Here is a 14,834-nt window from a genome sequence, read left to right as displayed (position 1 = left end):
ACTTTTCAACCCCTTTTGTATAAACCGAAGGAAAGGAAATTAATGTTAATTAGAATTATTTAGTAAAATAGGAACTGTTTAATGTTATTCCTACCTCTCCTTTTTCCTAATATAATGCTTATATATAAAATCAATTTGTTATGTTCATTAATATATCAATTGATTAATAGAAAAGCTATAATAATATCTTTTCAAAGTCATGCTAAAATTTGTAAAGGATGTCTAAGTTTTCCAAATTAATTTATTGATAAATTTACTACACAATGCAGTTTCAGTCAATAAATATAATATTATATAATTCTCAGTAATAAGGATTTCAAGAACTACATTTTCAATTTTTCTGTCAGAATAATTGAAAGTCAATTTCTTTATTCTTTCATTTCTTAGAAATCATATTAGAAACTATAAAACAATATTGTTCCTTTTATCCTTTAAGAGCCATATAATGTTCTACTATTCAGCTAGAGGTTTGGAAAATTCACCTCGCACAATGCTGTAACACAAGAATAAAGCATACAAATATTGATTAGATTTAATAGGTAGTTATAGAAAGTGATCTTAAACTAAGAAAGGTGGATAGGTTGCCTGTTAGGTATTAATGTAGATTAATATCTATTTTATGACTTTAGTGTTTTAGAAGTGTTCATTCTTCTAAGTCTTCATGTCTTTTTTCTTCATTGCAATTTATTTCTCTCCTTATGTCTGAATTAGGTTTCATTACTATAGAACTATGGATCACCAGAATAAGAGTACTATCCGAGGATTCATTTTGCTTGGATTTCCAACCAGCATGGAACTACAAATACTTCTATTTGTGATTTTTCTTACAGCCTACAATCTGACTCTTTTTGAAAATATTGTTATCATTATTGCTATCAAAATCACACCTCAGCTTAACAAACCCATGTATTTTTTTCTTAGCAACCTCTCTTTTTTAGAGACATGGTATATCTGTGTTATTGTCCCAAAGTTATTAATTAATTTCCTTGTGCAAGACACATTTATCTCATTTGAAGGGTGCATGACACAACTCTACTTTTTCAGCTCCCTCATATGTACTGAGTGTATCCTCCTTGCAGTAATGGCATTTGACCGATATGTAGCTATCTGTAATCCTCTTCATTATTCAACCATTATGACCCAGCACCTTTGCATGATATTAGCTGTGAGTTCATGGCTAATTGGTTTCTTGGCTTCAATGTTAAAAGTCATCTTCATATCACAGCTTCCCTTTTGTGGTCCCAATATAATCAACCATTTCTTCTGTGATATTTCACCATTGTTAAATATGGCATGTGAAGATATGACAGTTGCTGAAATAGTGGACTTTGTCTTGGCCTTGATCATTTTGTTGGTTCCACTCTCAGTTACCATTATTTCATATGTCTGCATTATTTCTACTATATTGACCATTCCTTCTCTACAGGGCCAAAAGAAAGCCTTCTCCACTTGTGCTGCTCACCTCAGTGTGGTTGTCATCTTCTTTTCAGCAACCCTCTTCATGTATGCTCGCCCAAAGAGAATCCACCCATTTGATCTTAACAAACTAGTTTCTGTTGTATATACCATTGTCACCCCAATGCTGAATCCATTCATTTATTGTCTGAGAAACCAAGAGGTTAAGGGAGCACTAAATAAAGTTTTTGGTGGCATGAAATCCAAAATACTGAATGCCAGTCCCTGAAACTGAATTCAGTTTTTCTTGAAAAATACCTTCTTGGATCTTGGTGCTTTGTGAACCTGGTTGCTTGCTTGCAGGCATTGCATTATCTAGTTCATTCCTGAGCTACATATATTGTCTTTTATTGGAAATACCTTTAGACCTTTCCTTTCCCCTTCCACTTTCCTTTACTTTTTTTTTTCTTCTAGCTTTAATTTGTTCAAGAGCATGGTTGTGTTTTAAAGATTTAAAAATAATATTTTCAAGATGTTTCTTTACCTTTAATAAGACTGCTCCAAATGCTTTGCTTTCAAGTTTGCAAAAAAGTTCCATCAGTACATCTTAACTTATGGCTCATCAATTTATACTGATATGTGAAATATAACATCCTACAACTATTTTACTAGAAATAAAATTTAACTACTGATTTCCTAGCAGCTTCTAAATCATTTCTTTTACATTTTTCCTGGTAAGATTAGCCTACAAAAGAATACAGAGACAGGCAGATACAGAAATAAAGAACCATTTCTTTATTTATCAACTATTTCTTCCCTATCCCATGGCAAATAAGAAAATAAAATAATTTGATAATAAACCAAGAGATGCTTTAATAAATGTTTATTAAAATTACAACATTGTCAGGTACTATTTTAAATCATATTAATTTTTCTTCATATATTGTAAGAGGATATTTCATAATAATGATAAAGTGATAAATCAGAGATTGATAGACAGACAGACAGATGTAGATAGATACGTAGATGCAGATGTTAATAGATGTAGATACAGATAACTTCAGTTTTTTTTTAAAGTGTATTAAACGGATTTCAAATATTTAAAAAGTAACAGATTGAAACATAAGGGCATGCACAAAACCATATAGCCTGCAAAAATAATGCTGAACTTACTGGTTATTATTAATTCAGATTCATTATTCTTGGGAAATTCCAATATTAAAAATCAAAGAACAGAGAAAAGAAAGTATCACATTTATAGGCCATTGCCAAACAGCTTGTATAAAAGTCTATCAGAATATGTTTGGATATGTATTGAAGAAACAGCCACTTAGAAATGTCCAGATTTCTATAGTGACTGACAAAATAGGAGGGTAAAAAAGATACTAAAATAAGCCTAAGCAGACAGGAAGTCACATATTGTATTCTGATCAAAAGGACTTGTGTTATGTAAAGGAGAAGGTAGGCAGTATCATTTAATTTTCCATTAAAAATAGGGAAGACAAGGCTATTATATGGTGGCACAATGGTAATTAGCAACAGTAGCTTACTGTAGAATACTGAATTGTGTAATATATTCAGGAGAAAGGATGGGTTTCTGCAATGTTAAAATCTGCATCATCAAGCAAATATTGGGGGAGAGCAATCCAAATATTTATTTTTCCTCAAAATTTTATCATTAATGATAAGTAAGTGGAGATGAGATCACCCCCTCATCCCTTACAAGATCATACAATGCATATTTGCAAGAAGACATGGGCTGACATAAAGCTGTCATTTGCCATTCTATAACTTTGAATAGGACATCACTACTAGCAGCATTACATAAATAGAAATGAGGAGAGACAGGTGGTTCCTCCCTGCATTTTTTTTTGGGGGGGGGCACAAAAACCACTCTATGGAAGTTTAAGTGCATGGTCTTTCCTTCCTTTTATAAAGTAAGTAAGTAAGTAAATAAACACTTGAGACCATCATAAACCTATTTAAAACTCCCAATCTCTCATTTCCCAATGATCCAAGTAAGCTCTTGTAAGCCACTTTTTAAAAAATAATTCTTCCCTGTTAAAAAGACAGTGTTGTTTTTCTCTGAAATAAATGCAATGGTTCTGGTATAAATCTTTTAATGTTCTGCTGTAAGTCCTTTACTGATATTCAGTTTTGCCTACAACTTCTGAAAAGCAAAACACCATCCTTCTCTTCTCCCCTTGCTTTCCATAATTAGCTATTTAAAGCAGAGGTGTCAAACTCTGCCCGGGATACTTATATCTGGCCTGCAGGGCTTTGTTGAAAACAGCAAAGTACCAGCCAATGGCGCTTCTGCCATAGAAAATGGAGATCAGGAGGGCTACATGAAGCCATCCCGAGCTCCATTTTCACTGACAGAGGGTTGCACTAGGATAGGCAGATATTGTTGCTGATGGTATTAAAGATATCACAGGATGTAAGCTGTCCCAGTAAAGCTGTTGATGGTGTTCAAGTGGGGCTCCAGATCTTTTGGGATTAGTCCTGTCTTTGCTTTCTTTGCCAAAGTTATTCTACTTATATTTACAGGTCTTGGTTTAAAATTTATTTAATAATACTATTATGGCTTGTTGCACATATCAGCCAGATATTCAGCCTGGGTTTGGCATTTTTGTTCACCTATTTAATCTTTCCCAAAGACCTGTGATGGGCAAATATTGTTTTTTGATGGTGTTAAAGATATCATCATAGGCTGTAAACTGTAAAACTGCCTTTTGGCAGTTGGCTGATAGTGACTTTGTCAATGCTGAAGGTGTTTAAGTGGTGCTCAAGTTATTTTGAAACTGCATCCAATGTTCCTGTTGTCTATGGAGATTCTCAATCATCCAGGTCATGGTTGTCCCAAAAGTACCATATTTTTCGGAGTATAAGACGTACCTTTCCCCCCCACACACACAAAAAAAGGTGAAAATCTGGGTGCGTCTTATACACTGAATACAGCATTTTTAGCCTCCCAGCCCCCTGTTCCCTTTGCAAAAATGGTTGTGCATAGCCTTTAGGAGGCTTCCAGAGTGCTCCTGGGGGCTGGATAGGGGGGAGAAATGAGCAAAAACTGGCCCATTTTTGCTCATTTTTTTCCCCCAGCCCCCAAGAGCACTCTGGAATTTTTGTGAAAAACGGGCCGTTTTGGGGAGGTCTGCAGTGTGCAAACACTTTTAAAAAAGATTTTCCCTTCAAAATCTTGGTGCGTCTTATACTCTGGTGTGTCTTATACTCTGAAAAATACGGTACTTTTTAAAGAGGCAATTGGACTTTCTGGTTTTTCTTTGAAGACATTTCACTTCTTATCTAAGAAGCTTCTTCAGCTCTGACTGGATGGTGGGGATTGGAAGCATTTATAGCTGGTCATTTGTATTATTTTAGTGACCCTGATGACACAGATAAACCTCCAGATGGCTTTAATGACTCTCTAAAATAAAGTGAATGAACAACTGTCTGCAAGGAGTATAAATCTTTCCATTCCCCACCATCCAGTCAGAGCCGAAGAAGCTTCTTGGATGAGAAGTGAAATGTGAGCCTCCGGAGTCCGTGACAACTTTGACATAAGGTCCTGGAAGGGCTGTATTTCACGGATCGAGTGGGGACTGGCATTTGAATATCAGCCATCTCCGGTCACTTTCCTAGCTGTGGATTTGCTGAGGCCTGGAACTGGAGCTGCTTCGTGGCGTAGAGGAGAGATGGCGGCGCCGCTCTGTTGAACGCTGCATTTTAAATCTTGGACACTTGCCTTTGATTCTATCTGAGCGGCTGCTTTTCCAACTGGAGCTGAACTCTGTTTTTTATTTCATCTATGTGGTGAGCAGTGAGCAGGGGGGATTGGGAGATCTGTTCAATTGAGACCATCTGGAACAGAGTCTGTGGGATTGGCGGATTCGGTGGCTGGCTGCGCGTACCGCCGCCGTGGCCATTCCCCCCACCCCCCAATGCCTTGCTCGCCCTTTCCAGCCTCTCCTCTCGCCCCTCTCCTCTCGCCCCTGCGCCCCTGCACCCCTGTTGGGTTCTGCTCGGAGCGGAGAAGGGCGGCGCCGTGCTGACATCATCCATTGCCGAGTCAGTGAGAGGCCTGGATGCCTCCCCCTCCTTTTTTTTCCATCGCAGCCTTTCGGATACCACTCCTGTCCCTCTCCATTACCGGCAAGCCTTACCATCTCCCTACCCAGCATTGACTCTCCTTCGCCTCGGCTGGGGCCATCTGCTCTGGTCATTCTATCTGCCCTCCCTCTGACTGTTTTCTGCCTGCCATAGCTCCAGTTAATTAGGTAGATTTAGTTAGGTTTAGGTTTATAGTTATAGATAGTTTAGGCATAGATTAGATATAGATTTAGGATATAGTTTAGGCATAGATTAGATATAGATTTAGTACTGAAGACTGTACCATCTGTGGGGGCTCTTGGCCTTGGGGCAGGGCTAGTGGAGACTGGGGTTGGGGTCGTGGCTAGGGTTGGGGGTAGAGTTAGTGTGGGGGTTAGGGCTAGACTACGCTGGGGTTATTAGGATTAGGCTGGTGTAGGGTTAGAATGGGTGAGGTTAGTTTGGGTTGGTGTTAGTTTTTGGTTTAGGCTTAGAATTAGGATTAGCTTTAGGTTAGGATTAGGTTTAGTAGTAGGATAAGGTTGGAATAGGGCTAGGAGTGGTAGATGATGGCAGCCATAGGGGTCAGGACTTGGCTCTGTAGGAATTGGCGCCCTTTATTCCATCTTCTGGAGCAGCTCGGGCCAGTCCCAGACGTTGGCCCCACAGACTCTCCCCCCCCCCCGGATTCTGGACCCTGCTCAATCTCAGAGGAAGGAGAAGAACTACCCCCTGACACGGGGGCCATAAATTGTTTGTTGGATCTGGAGGATGTAGGACTGGAAAGCTGCTGTGTACCAATACCGGACCCTTATCCCGTGCCCTCTCCGCTTACAGCCACTTTATATGCTACTGACTTTGGACCTGTGGCCTGGGAAGCTCTTCTAGGACTCAGAGGAGGGGAGAAGAGCAGAGCAGCTCGCCCTCCATCGGCACACCATTATCTTACATCGCACTAGCGCAGTGCTCCATGAATTTTTTAGGAATGTAGTGTGAATGGTATGCTTGGTTGATGTTTGCACCCACTTTTTTTTAAATTCATACTGTTGTATTTTTTGTGTTTAACTTATTTCGTGGGGACTGCATGGGTGAGTGGCTGCGTGTGTATGAGAGGGTTGAGAGTATTGCCTGGTGTCTCCTCCACTGAGTGCCACTGCAGAAGTGGTAGGGGCCCAGACTTACTTCCCATCCTAGAATGAGTGTTAAGGATTGCCTGCTGGATATTATTTTCTCAATATATAGTTTCTTTTAAAATAAAAAAGACACTCTTTTGAGAACAATAATGGTCACATTTTGAGCAGAATAGATAGATATTTGAGAGAGGTATGAAAGAATCCATTTATGCCAAACTGGAAACTCCTTCCCTTAATAGAGATGGAAACCTCAGACACAATCTGTCCCACATATTACAAGTGGCTGTTTCATCAGTCCCCATGAAGTTTAAGACCACTTCACAGGTTCACCAGAAGGCCACATTTAATAATACCAAAAAAAATTAGTAGCTGGTGCATTCCAACTCTGTCTATTCAGATTCCTCCTCATCAACTTGCTCATACTGAAAAAGCTACTTTGGTAAGCAGGAAAAATTTCAAATCAACAAGAAAATAAGCCCATTTGCCATAACTCAACTTTTAGATATTATTATTATTATTATTATTATTATTATTATTATTATTATTATTATTATTATTATTATTCCAAAGTCAGACAAATATTCAGACTGGATTTGGCATTTTATTCACCTACTGAGATGGATAAAGGACTTTGGATAGGCAAAGCTAATGTTTGGTGGTTAGAGGTATCATCTCAGGATATAAACTGTTCCAGATTCAGCTGCCTTTTACAATTGACTGATGGTGATTTTGTCACAAATGATTTAGTGGATTTAGAAATTTTAGAATTTCTAGCCTACAATTCTGTGATTTATTACTAATTTATCACTAATGTTTGACTTGATAATATATTTATGGGGAATTATATAAATGGGAATGTTGGAAAAAGTTTCAACCTATAAACCAGTATCAACGATTCTGCAATATATTGGAATTCTAAACACATCAAATAAAAAAATTACAAGAAATCACTTGTAAAATTAGCATATTGATCTTTCACTGTTTTCTTCATTCATCTTTGGCCATTTACAATATTTTTGCTTGTTTATTTTACTTCTAATTGCATTTTATTTCATCATTAACTCATGATTATGGACATAAAAGAACATTTTTTTTTTGTCAAAAATGGGAATGCCATTGCTTCTCAATACTACTATAACCAGCTTTACTGCTTATAATCTTCCATTCATGAAACATACATCACTTTGAGAATCTTTTCATTTGCAGCAGAAGTCCTCAGAATGAGCACTCCTTTTGTCAAAGGACCATGTGAATATAGAATCAATCAATTCTTCAGGCTAAGGAACTTTTATAGGAAGGTATTGGGACAAATGGTATTTCCAGTTGATAAGTGTGGCAAAGGGGCCCTGGCCTTATTTTGCTATCCTATCTGATTAAACATCTAAGGCAGAGAATTCTTAACTGTAGATTTTACTTACTTATAGGGATGTACTTTTGAACAGCCCTAAAGGAAGCTTGCTAATATTACACTTTCAATTTTCATTGTTGTCTGCTCTGTATTATCTTAACAAATGCCCTTTTCACTTCTTGATTACGGAGGCTGTAGATTATGGGATTTAGCATTGGTGTTGCAATGAAGTAAACAATAGATGGAGCAATTTCCTGATTACCAGTATCTTTGGAGGTTGGCTTCAGATATCTAAAAAAAATGGTTCCATAATAAAGCAAAACAACAATCATGTGAGATGTGCAAGTGGAGAAAGCTTTGCGTTTCCCTTCCATGGACTGGATCTTTAAAACAGAAGAGATGATAAGACTATAGGAGGCCAGTATAATGAGTAGAGCCCCCATCCCTAATAATGAACCAAGAGTAAAAATTACCATTTGGTTTGCAAAGGTGTTGCTACAGGAAAGTTTGAATAGTTGTGGTGCCTCACAGCTGAAGTGATGAATGGCATTGGTCCCACAGAACTGTAAAGTTTTTAAGAGAAGAGTGTTCAATAGAGCATAGAGAAAGCCAATGAACAAGGCGCTACCAATCAGGACAGCACAAACTTCTTTCCTCATCATCACTGTATAATGCAAGGGGTGGCACACAGCTATAAACCTATCATAGGCCATCACAGAAAGAAGAAGACCCTCTCCCACTGAAAGGCACATAATAAAGAAGACCTGGGTGAAGCAATGTTGAATGGAGATAGCTTTTCTCTCAGAAAGGAAGTCTTGTAGCATTTTTGGAACTGTGACTGAGGAAAAAGCAATATCAAGAAGTGCTAAGTATGAAAGGAAGACATACATGGGGATGTGAAGATGCGCTTCAGCTCTTATAGCCAAAATAATCATTACATTGCCAATAAGGGTGATCAAATAAGCAAACAAAAAAATGACAAAGAGTAACTTCTGAAGCCAGGGATTGCCAATGAATCCTAAAAGAATGAATTCGGTAACTTGAGTTCGATTATCCATAGATAGAAAAGTGTTTCTTCCTGTAGAAAATAAAGGACAATGAAAAATAATTTCTTTAAATATCTTTCCCTCTCCCAACCCAGATGAGAGTTGAGGACGTTGCATATCTACTAAGTCATATGTCAATATCTAAATAATGTTCAGTATAAGAAAAAAGTGATGTACATTGAAGTGTTAATTATATTTCTACTATATATGGTTTAAAATGAAATGGACAGAAACCATGTTCAATGGATGAATGGAGTATAAATTGATGGTTTCAAATTAAAAATTAGACTCATAGTGAATGGTTTAGATATAACAAAGACTCTAATTCCATTCTAGTACATATTTGCAGGCAAATAAAATATTTGTAATGTTGTGTGATATTGTGATGCCATTCTTCAGTATGGTAAAACATTGATTTATCTGATGGTATCGAAATCTTTTTCAAGTTCCTAAAAGCAAAAGTAAATGCATCACTTACCACAAGATGTTTCTTTGTTTATAATGGTACGGGAAATCAGTTTGTGTAGTGGTTAAGGCAGTAGACTAGAAACCAGGAGATTGTGAGTTCTAGTTCTGTTTTAGGCATAAAGCCAGCTGAATGACCTTGAGCCATTCATGACCTCTCAGCCCTAGAAATCAGGCAAGGATAAACCACTTCTGAAATCTTACCAAGAAAATTGAAGGCACTAATCAAAACTGATTTTAAGGCACACAAGTCCACATATACACATACAGAATGCCATGGAGAAGAGGCATAGAGGAGAGCTGTAACAGCAAACACATGAAAATTACTCATTTTTCTCCAACTGAAACATTCAAGTCAAAGTGTCTGAAGTAAAATGCAACACTTCCCACTAGCCAATAGAAGTAAACCAGCAATCTTGTCATTCACCAATCAATTTTCCCCTGGACAGATGTTTTACCTTTGGAAGATGCTTTATGAGATTTGTTCTTTTGCTGTAACCTCACTGTCCTCATTGTGAAAGAGCCCCAACATCATTGTATTTTCTTCTAAAACAAATTAACAGTAAAACAAATTGTCAGTGAAAATGCCTGTTTTGTTTCCTTCAAATTTAATCAAATGCAGGCAAAGAAATAATCTTACTGAGTTCACCGGTAAGATTACTTAACACACCATTACTTACCAGTCAATGGAGAATTTATTCCTTACATCTGTGCTAGAAAACATATAAAGTGCTTTGCTAACATTGTAGATGCTTTACTAGGCAGTTCACAGAGAAGATATGCTTTCCAAGCATATTCTTGCTTGGAAAGCATACATCCCATAATTATATGCAATTGCTACCATTTATTATTATTTTTTGTACAAACCTAATTCGCAAGGGAAGACATGGAAAAAGAAATCAGTTATTCCCAAGACAACATTGTTTAAACATTTACTTCTGATAGAACTACAGATACACATATTCAATTTGTAATACTGTTTTGCAGATGAAAAAAAATGATATATTTCACATATTGCTCTATTTTGCTTTGTTTTGTTTTTTGCTAAGGCCTCTAGAGGTGAAAAGAAAAAACTATAAGCATTTATTTCTGCTTGTAGCTGAAATGTTCCAGACATTGAAGAAAGGCCTTAACAACCTAGCTCTTTCCTCATTTAGCATAGGTTATTCTTGCTCTAATTTGGATGATAAGTTCCTTATATTTATCAGGAATCTTTTGTTATTCCTTTTTCTGATTTTATTGTTGCGTGTATCTGCTTTCTTAACTATTCAGAGTTATTTGATTCAATAGGGGGCATATAAATTTTAGAATAAATCAACAAAGAAACAAAATACTATTGGTGGTAAGTAATTTGCCTTTATTTGTTTCATATAGGGACATAAAAAGAGTTTTTCTTGCTACCTACCACTAAAATATCTATATGTCACCTGAACACCTGAGATTCCACACTGCAATGCTGGAATTTATTTTGTAGCATTGAAATCAAAATGAGTATCTAGCCATCAATGAAACTGTTAACTTCAATGAATGCTGGCTAAACAAATGTGAGAAACTAGGGAACCCCTGAAGGAGAACATATGAGAGTTCTCATACCAACAGTATGATGATGATAGTTCAGGAGATGCTATTGCCATCTTGGCCCAGGGTCTGGATAGAAGAGAGAAGGCCCAATATACTATTGATATCTTGTTAGGGTCTGGATGGAACAGTATAAGCTTAAATTGAACCCCAGTAAGACTAAGCTGATGACTATATATCAGGGTTCTTCTATTGTCCTGTTTTGTTTTTTGGTAGGATTGCACTACACTGGAAACAGAGGTGGGTTTCCGCCGATTTGCCCTTGATAGGGTGAACCAGTAGTGGCGGTGGCGGGAGGCTCCACCCACCTACCCAAACACTTCTGCGCATGTGCAGAAGCATCGCACGAGTACATGAGCGCACTTGAGCAAACCGGTAATAAAATAAATTGCAACCCTCCACTGCCTGGAAGGTCTGTGAACTGGGTGTTCAGGATTCAAAACTCCTCCTAGATCATCAGGTGGAGGCTATTGTCAGAAAAATAGGGGAATGCAACAAATGGTAAACAATCTGTCCCCTGTCACTCAATGACTGAATTTTGAGAACGTAAAATCCCTGCAGCCTTCTGTGGTGATAAAAAATGGTACTTTGCTATAAATATTAAGATGCTAATCAGAAACAAAATCAAACAAACTTCAGGAGGTCAGAGGACAGGAGAGGTTGGCTAAGAAGTAGCCACAATTCCAGATGAGAAAATTCTCTATCATCCGTAGATAAAAAAGCAACCTGAATTTGATTTCAATATATGTTTAATAATTTATATAGTTTAAAGATTTATTTAAGATCTTCCATGGCTCCTGGAATTTTAGTTTCCTTAACAGGTGGAACCGTGGAAGGAAGACCAACAATTGCATTCTAGAAGGTGTTGAAATGTGAAATTAAAATCATATTGGTGGCATAACTGAATTATGGAAAAAAGAACTGGAATTTCCAAGTTTGGAAACTCAGTGAATATAGGTATTAAAACATGTGAAATATATTTCCTGTGATTTAAAAATGAACTAATTCATCAGAAAATTTATTGTGCCCATGAGCTCTTTGAAGAAAAAAGTTTGTACATTAGATTTATTCTATTAGCCAAATAAGAAATGTCAAGGTTCGTTGATTTGTATTATTTTTGTCCTGTCCTTTTATAGCTTTGTCCTGGCTTCAAATTATTTTATATGCTAATATAATTTTGGAAAAAAAATATTATAGTTGAGAATTATAATGTGTTACTCTATTATATTCCAAAACATGGAATTGTATAGCTCTGAGAAAAATTCTGTCTATTCTGAACTTGGTTGTGAATAAAAGAGAACAATTTTATGTAACTGCAAAGAAATTTCTTCTCTTAATTTTAAAAATATAGATCCAGGAAATGACACTGTTGTCTGGTTTTAAAAATTCTCTTTGGGGATGGAATGGGGCAGAACAGTCCACACAAGGTGCAAAATTGAGCAGTTTTGGAAGCAATATAGTGTAAGATTAGTTTGCAACATTTTATTCCCTTTAGAGCTAAATCTATGTATATAAAAATGGATGTGTGTATGTATGTCTCTGTGTGTTCCAGTATAAGTCCGGAATGCATTGAGCAATTTCAACCAAACCTGGTACACAGATGACTTACACTCTGGAAACAAATTATGTGGGGATAAGACATCCCTGTGTGTGTGTTCTATTAAGATACAGCATCTTGTGCCTTAAAATGGCTTCTACTGTATTGCCGTAAAATGGCTTCTACTGTGCAGCACAGTACAGTTGTCATAGTAACGGCTTCACAGTACTCCACAAGGGGTCTCCCTCTGGTAGGAGGGAAAATCCAACATTAAAAATTACATTTGGTCTGGACATTTTCCCCCTATAAATAAGGGCTGAGTTATCGGCTAGTTTTGAATAAAACTAATCAGGCTTGTAAGACTATTTTAGTTTTTATCTATGTTTCATAAAGTTTATGTTTCAGATATACAGTAATTATGTTTCAGATATAAATGTGTTAGATATACTTTGTGCATGAAATTAATCGGAGTTTTCCACAATTTTACTACTAGCATTAGTAGTCAGTCCTATTTTTAATGTTATTAATAAAGTTGCCCATCAGAAGGAGTATTCATGTCCTTTTGTTAATATTATATTAAATACTGTCATTAAAATTATATATTAAGTATAATAACAATTTGAATTATAAGCATCACAATTCAATCCTTCTCCCAAAATCCAAAAAGTTAGAATAATATTTTATGATTACTATGAACATGCAGTTTCACTACACCAAGTAATTAATCTGACAATATATATACATATGTCCACTAGATGGCAGCAAATGATAACAAATGCTATTAAGAGAAATTGTAGAGTGGAATGCTACATACTCTTTCAGAGAAAGAAATAGAATACAAAATAACAGAGTAGAAAGGGATCTTAGAGATCTTCTAATCCAACCCCTTGCTCAAACAGAAGATTTCTATCATCCTTGACAATTCGCTGTGCAATCTCTTCTTTAAAAGTTCCATTGATGGCACAATTTCAGCTTCTGGAGTTGTAAATATTTATAAGTAGTATAAGAGGGCAATATAAAAACTTTGAAAGTTGTATGCTGAATCATCATTCAGATCAAAAACATATTTACCTGACTGCAGTATTATTCATTGTTAGAAAAGAGAACAGTTGAAGTTCTTTTGATTTTTCACTGGTTTATTTAATTTGCTCTTTAGTTTCCCAGTCTGTTGGGAAACTTACATATAATATTGATCATTCTACCAATTGCAATTTGTTACAAAAGGTACATAGAAACAGTGTAATTGATGTACATTTAATCAGATCTTAGATCATTTTGTTTGAATGTTGTATATTCTGAAGTGCAATAACTCTTCAGATATAATCATTTGTTGCAAGTCTAATTTGGTATATAGAGGATTGAAAGACCTTTTTTCTTAAAACCTTTTGTATTTTCATCCATTTTCAGAGCCACACTTATAGTTTATCCTTAGGAATCAACTATAGAATGGGGTTGGTTACTTCCCATCCCCATTTTTAAAAAACTTGTGAAGGTTTTAATCTTTAATCTTTTAATCTGGCAAACTCTTGATTTGATAGATTTCAGATTCAGAAAAGGACTTACATTTGTAATGAAGGCATTTTTTTATGCTTTAAAGTAATCATCCATAGGATGATTACTGCATGTTCTCAAATTCTTCAGGCAATAAAATTATCCCTGAGGTTTCTAGGAATTCATCATTTACATGTCCAACTTGGGCAACTTCAAGACTTGTGGATTTTAACTCCCAGAATTCCCCAGCATGGGGAATGACTGTCTTGGGGATTTCTGGTAATTGAAGTCCACAAATGCTAAGGTTGGACACTCCTGATCTAAATGTTGAATGTTGAATGTTGATTTTATTTATATGCTGCCCTTTTCCCCCGAAGGGGACTCAGGGCGGCTCACAACTCAACCAGGGAAGGGGGATACAAACAGAAAATTAAAAACGACACAGAAACAATACATAATTTAAAATACACAACAGTCATACCAATTCGAGACGGGGGCAATAGTTCTTAGCCCCAGGCCTGTCTGAACAGCCAGGTTTTAAGGGCTTTGCGGAAGGCCTGGAGGGTGGTGAGGGTTCGAATCTCCACAGGGAGTTTGTTCCAGAGGGTTGGAGCAGCCACAGAGAAGGCTCTCCTCCGGGTAGTCGCCAGTCAACACTGGCCGGCGGATGGGATTTGGAGGAGGCCTAATCTGTGGGATCTAATCGGTCTAGTGGAGGTAATTGGCAGCAGGCGGTCTCTCAAGTACCC

At 36.7% G+C, this 14,834-nt stretch overlaps 2 protein-coding genes across 2 annotated transcripts; one reads left to right on the top strand and one right to left on the bottom strand.

Annotated features, from left to right (window-relative positions):
* Nucleotides 1–730: 730 nt before the first annotated feature.
* On the top strand, nt 731–1,684 carry LOC116521336 (olfactory receptor 6B1-like). Its single transcript, XM_032236020.1, has one exon. It carries the CDS (start codon nt 731–733, stop codon nt 1,682–1,684), a length of 954 nt encoding a protein of 317 aa, XP_032091911.1.
* Nucleotides 1,685–8,099: 6,415 nt separating this feature from the next.
* Nucleotides 8,100–9,026, bottom strand: LOC116521335 (olfactory receptor 1019-like). Its single transcript, XM_032236019.1, has one exon. The coding sequence runs from the start codon at nt 9,024–9,026 to the stop codon at nt 8,100–8,102; it is 927 nt and encodes a 308-aa protein (XP_032091910.1).
* Nucleotides 9,027–14,834: the final 5,808 nt, after the last annotated feature.

This window comes from Thamnophis elegans, chromosome Z, assembly GCF_009769535.1.
Source record: "Thamnophis elegans isolate rThaEle1 chromosome Z, rThaEle1.pri, whole genome shotgun sequence".
In the NCBI taxonomy this organism is placed as follows: domain Eukaryota; kingdom Metazoa; phylum Chordata; class Lepidosauria; order Squamata; family Colubridae; genus Thamnophis; species Thamnophis elegans.
The sequence above is the reverse complement of the archived record's forward strand: the minus strand, read 5'-3'. Positions and strand labels throughout refer to the sequence as shown.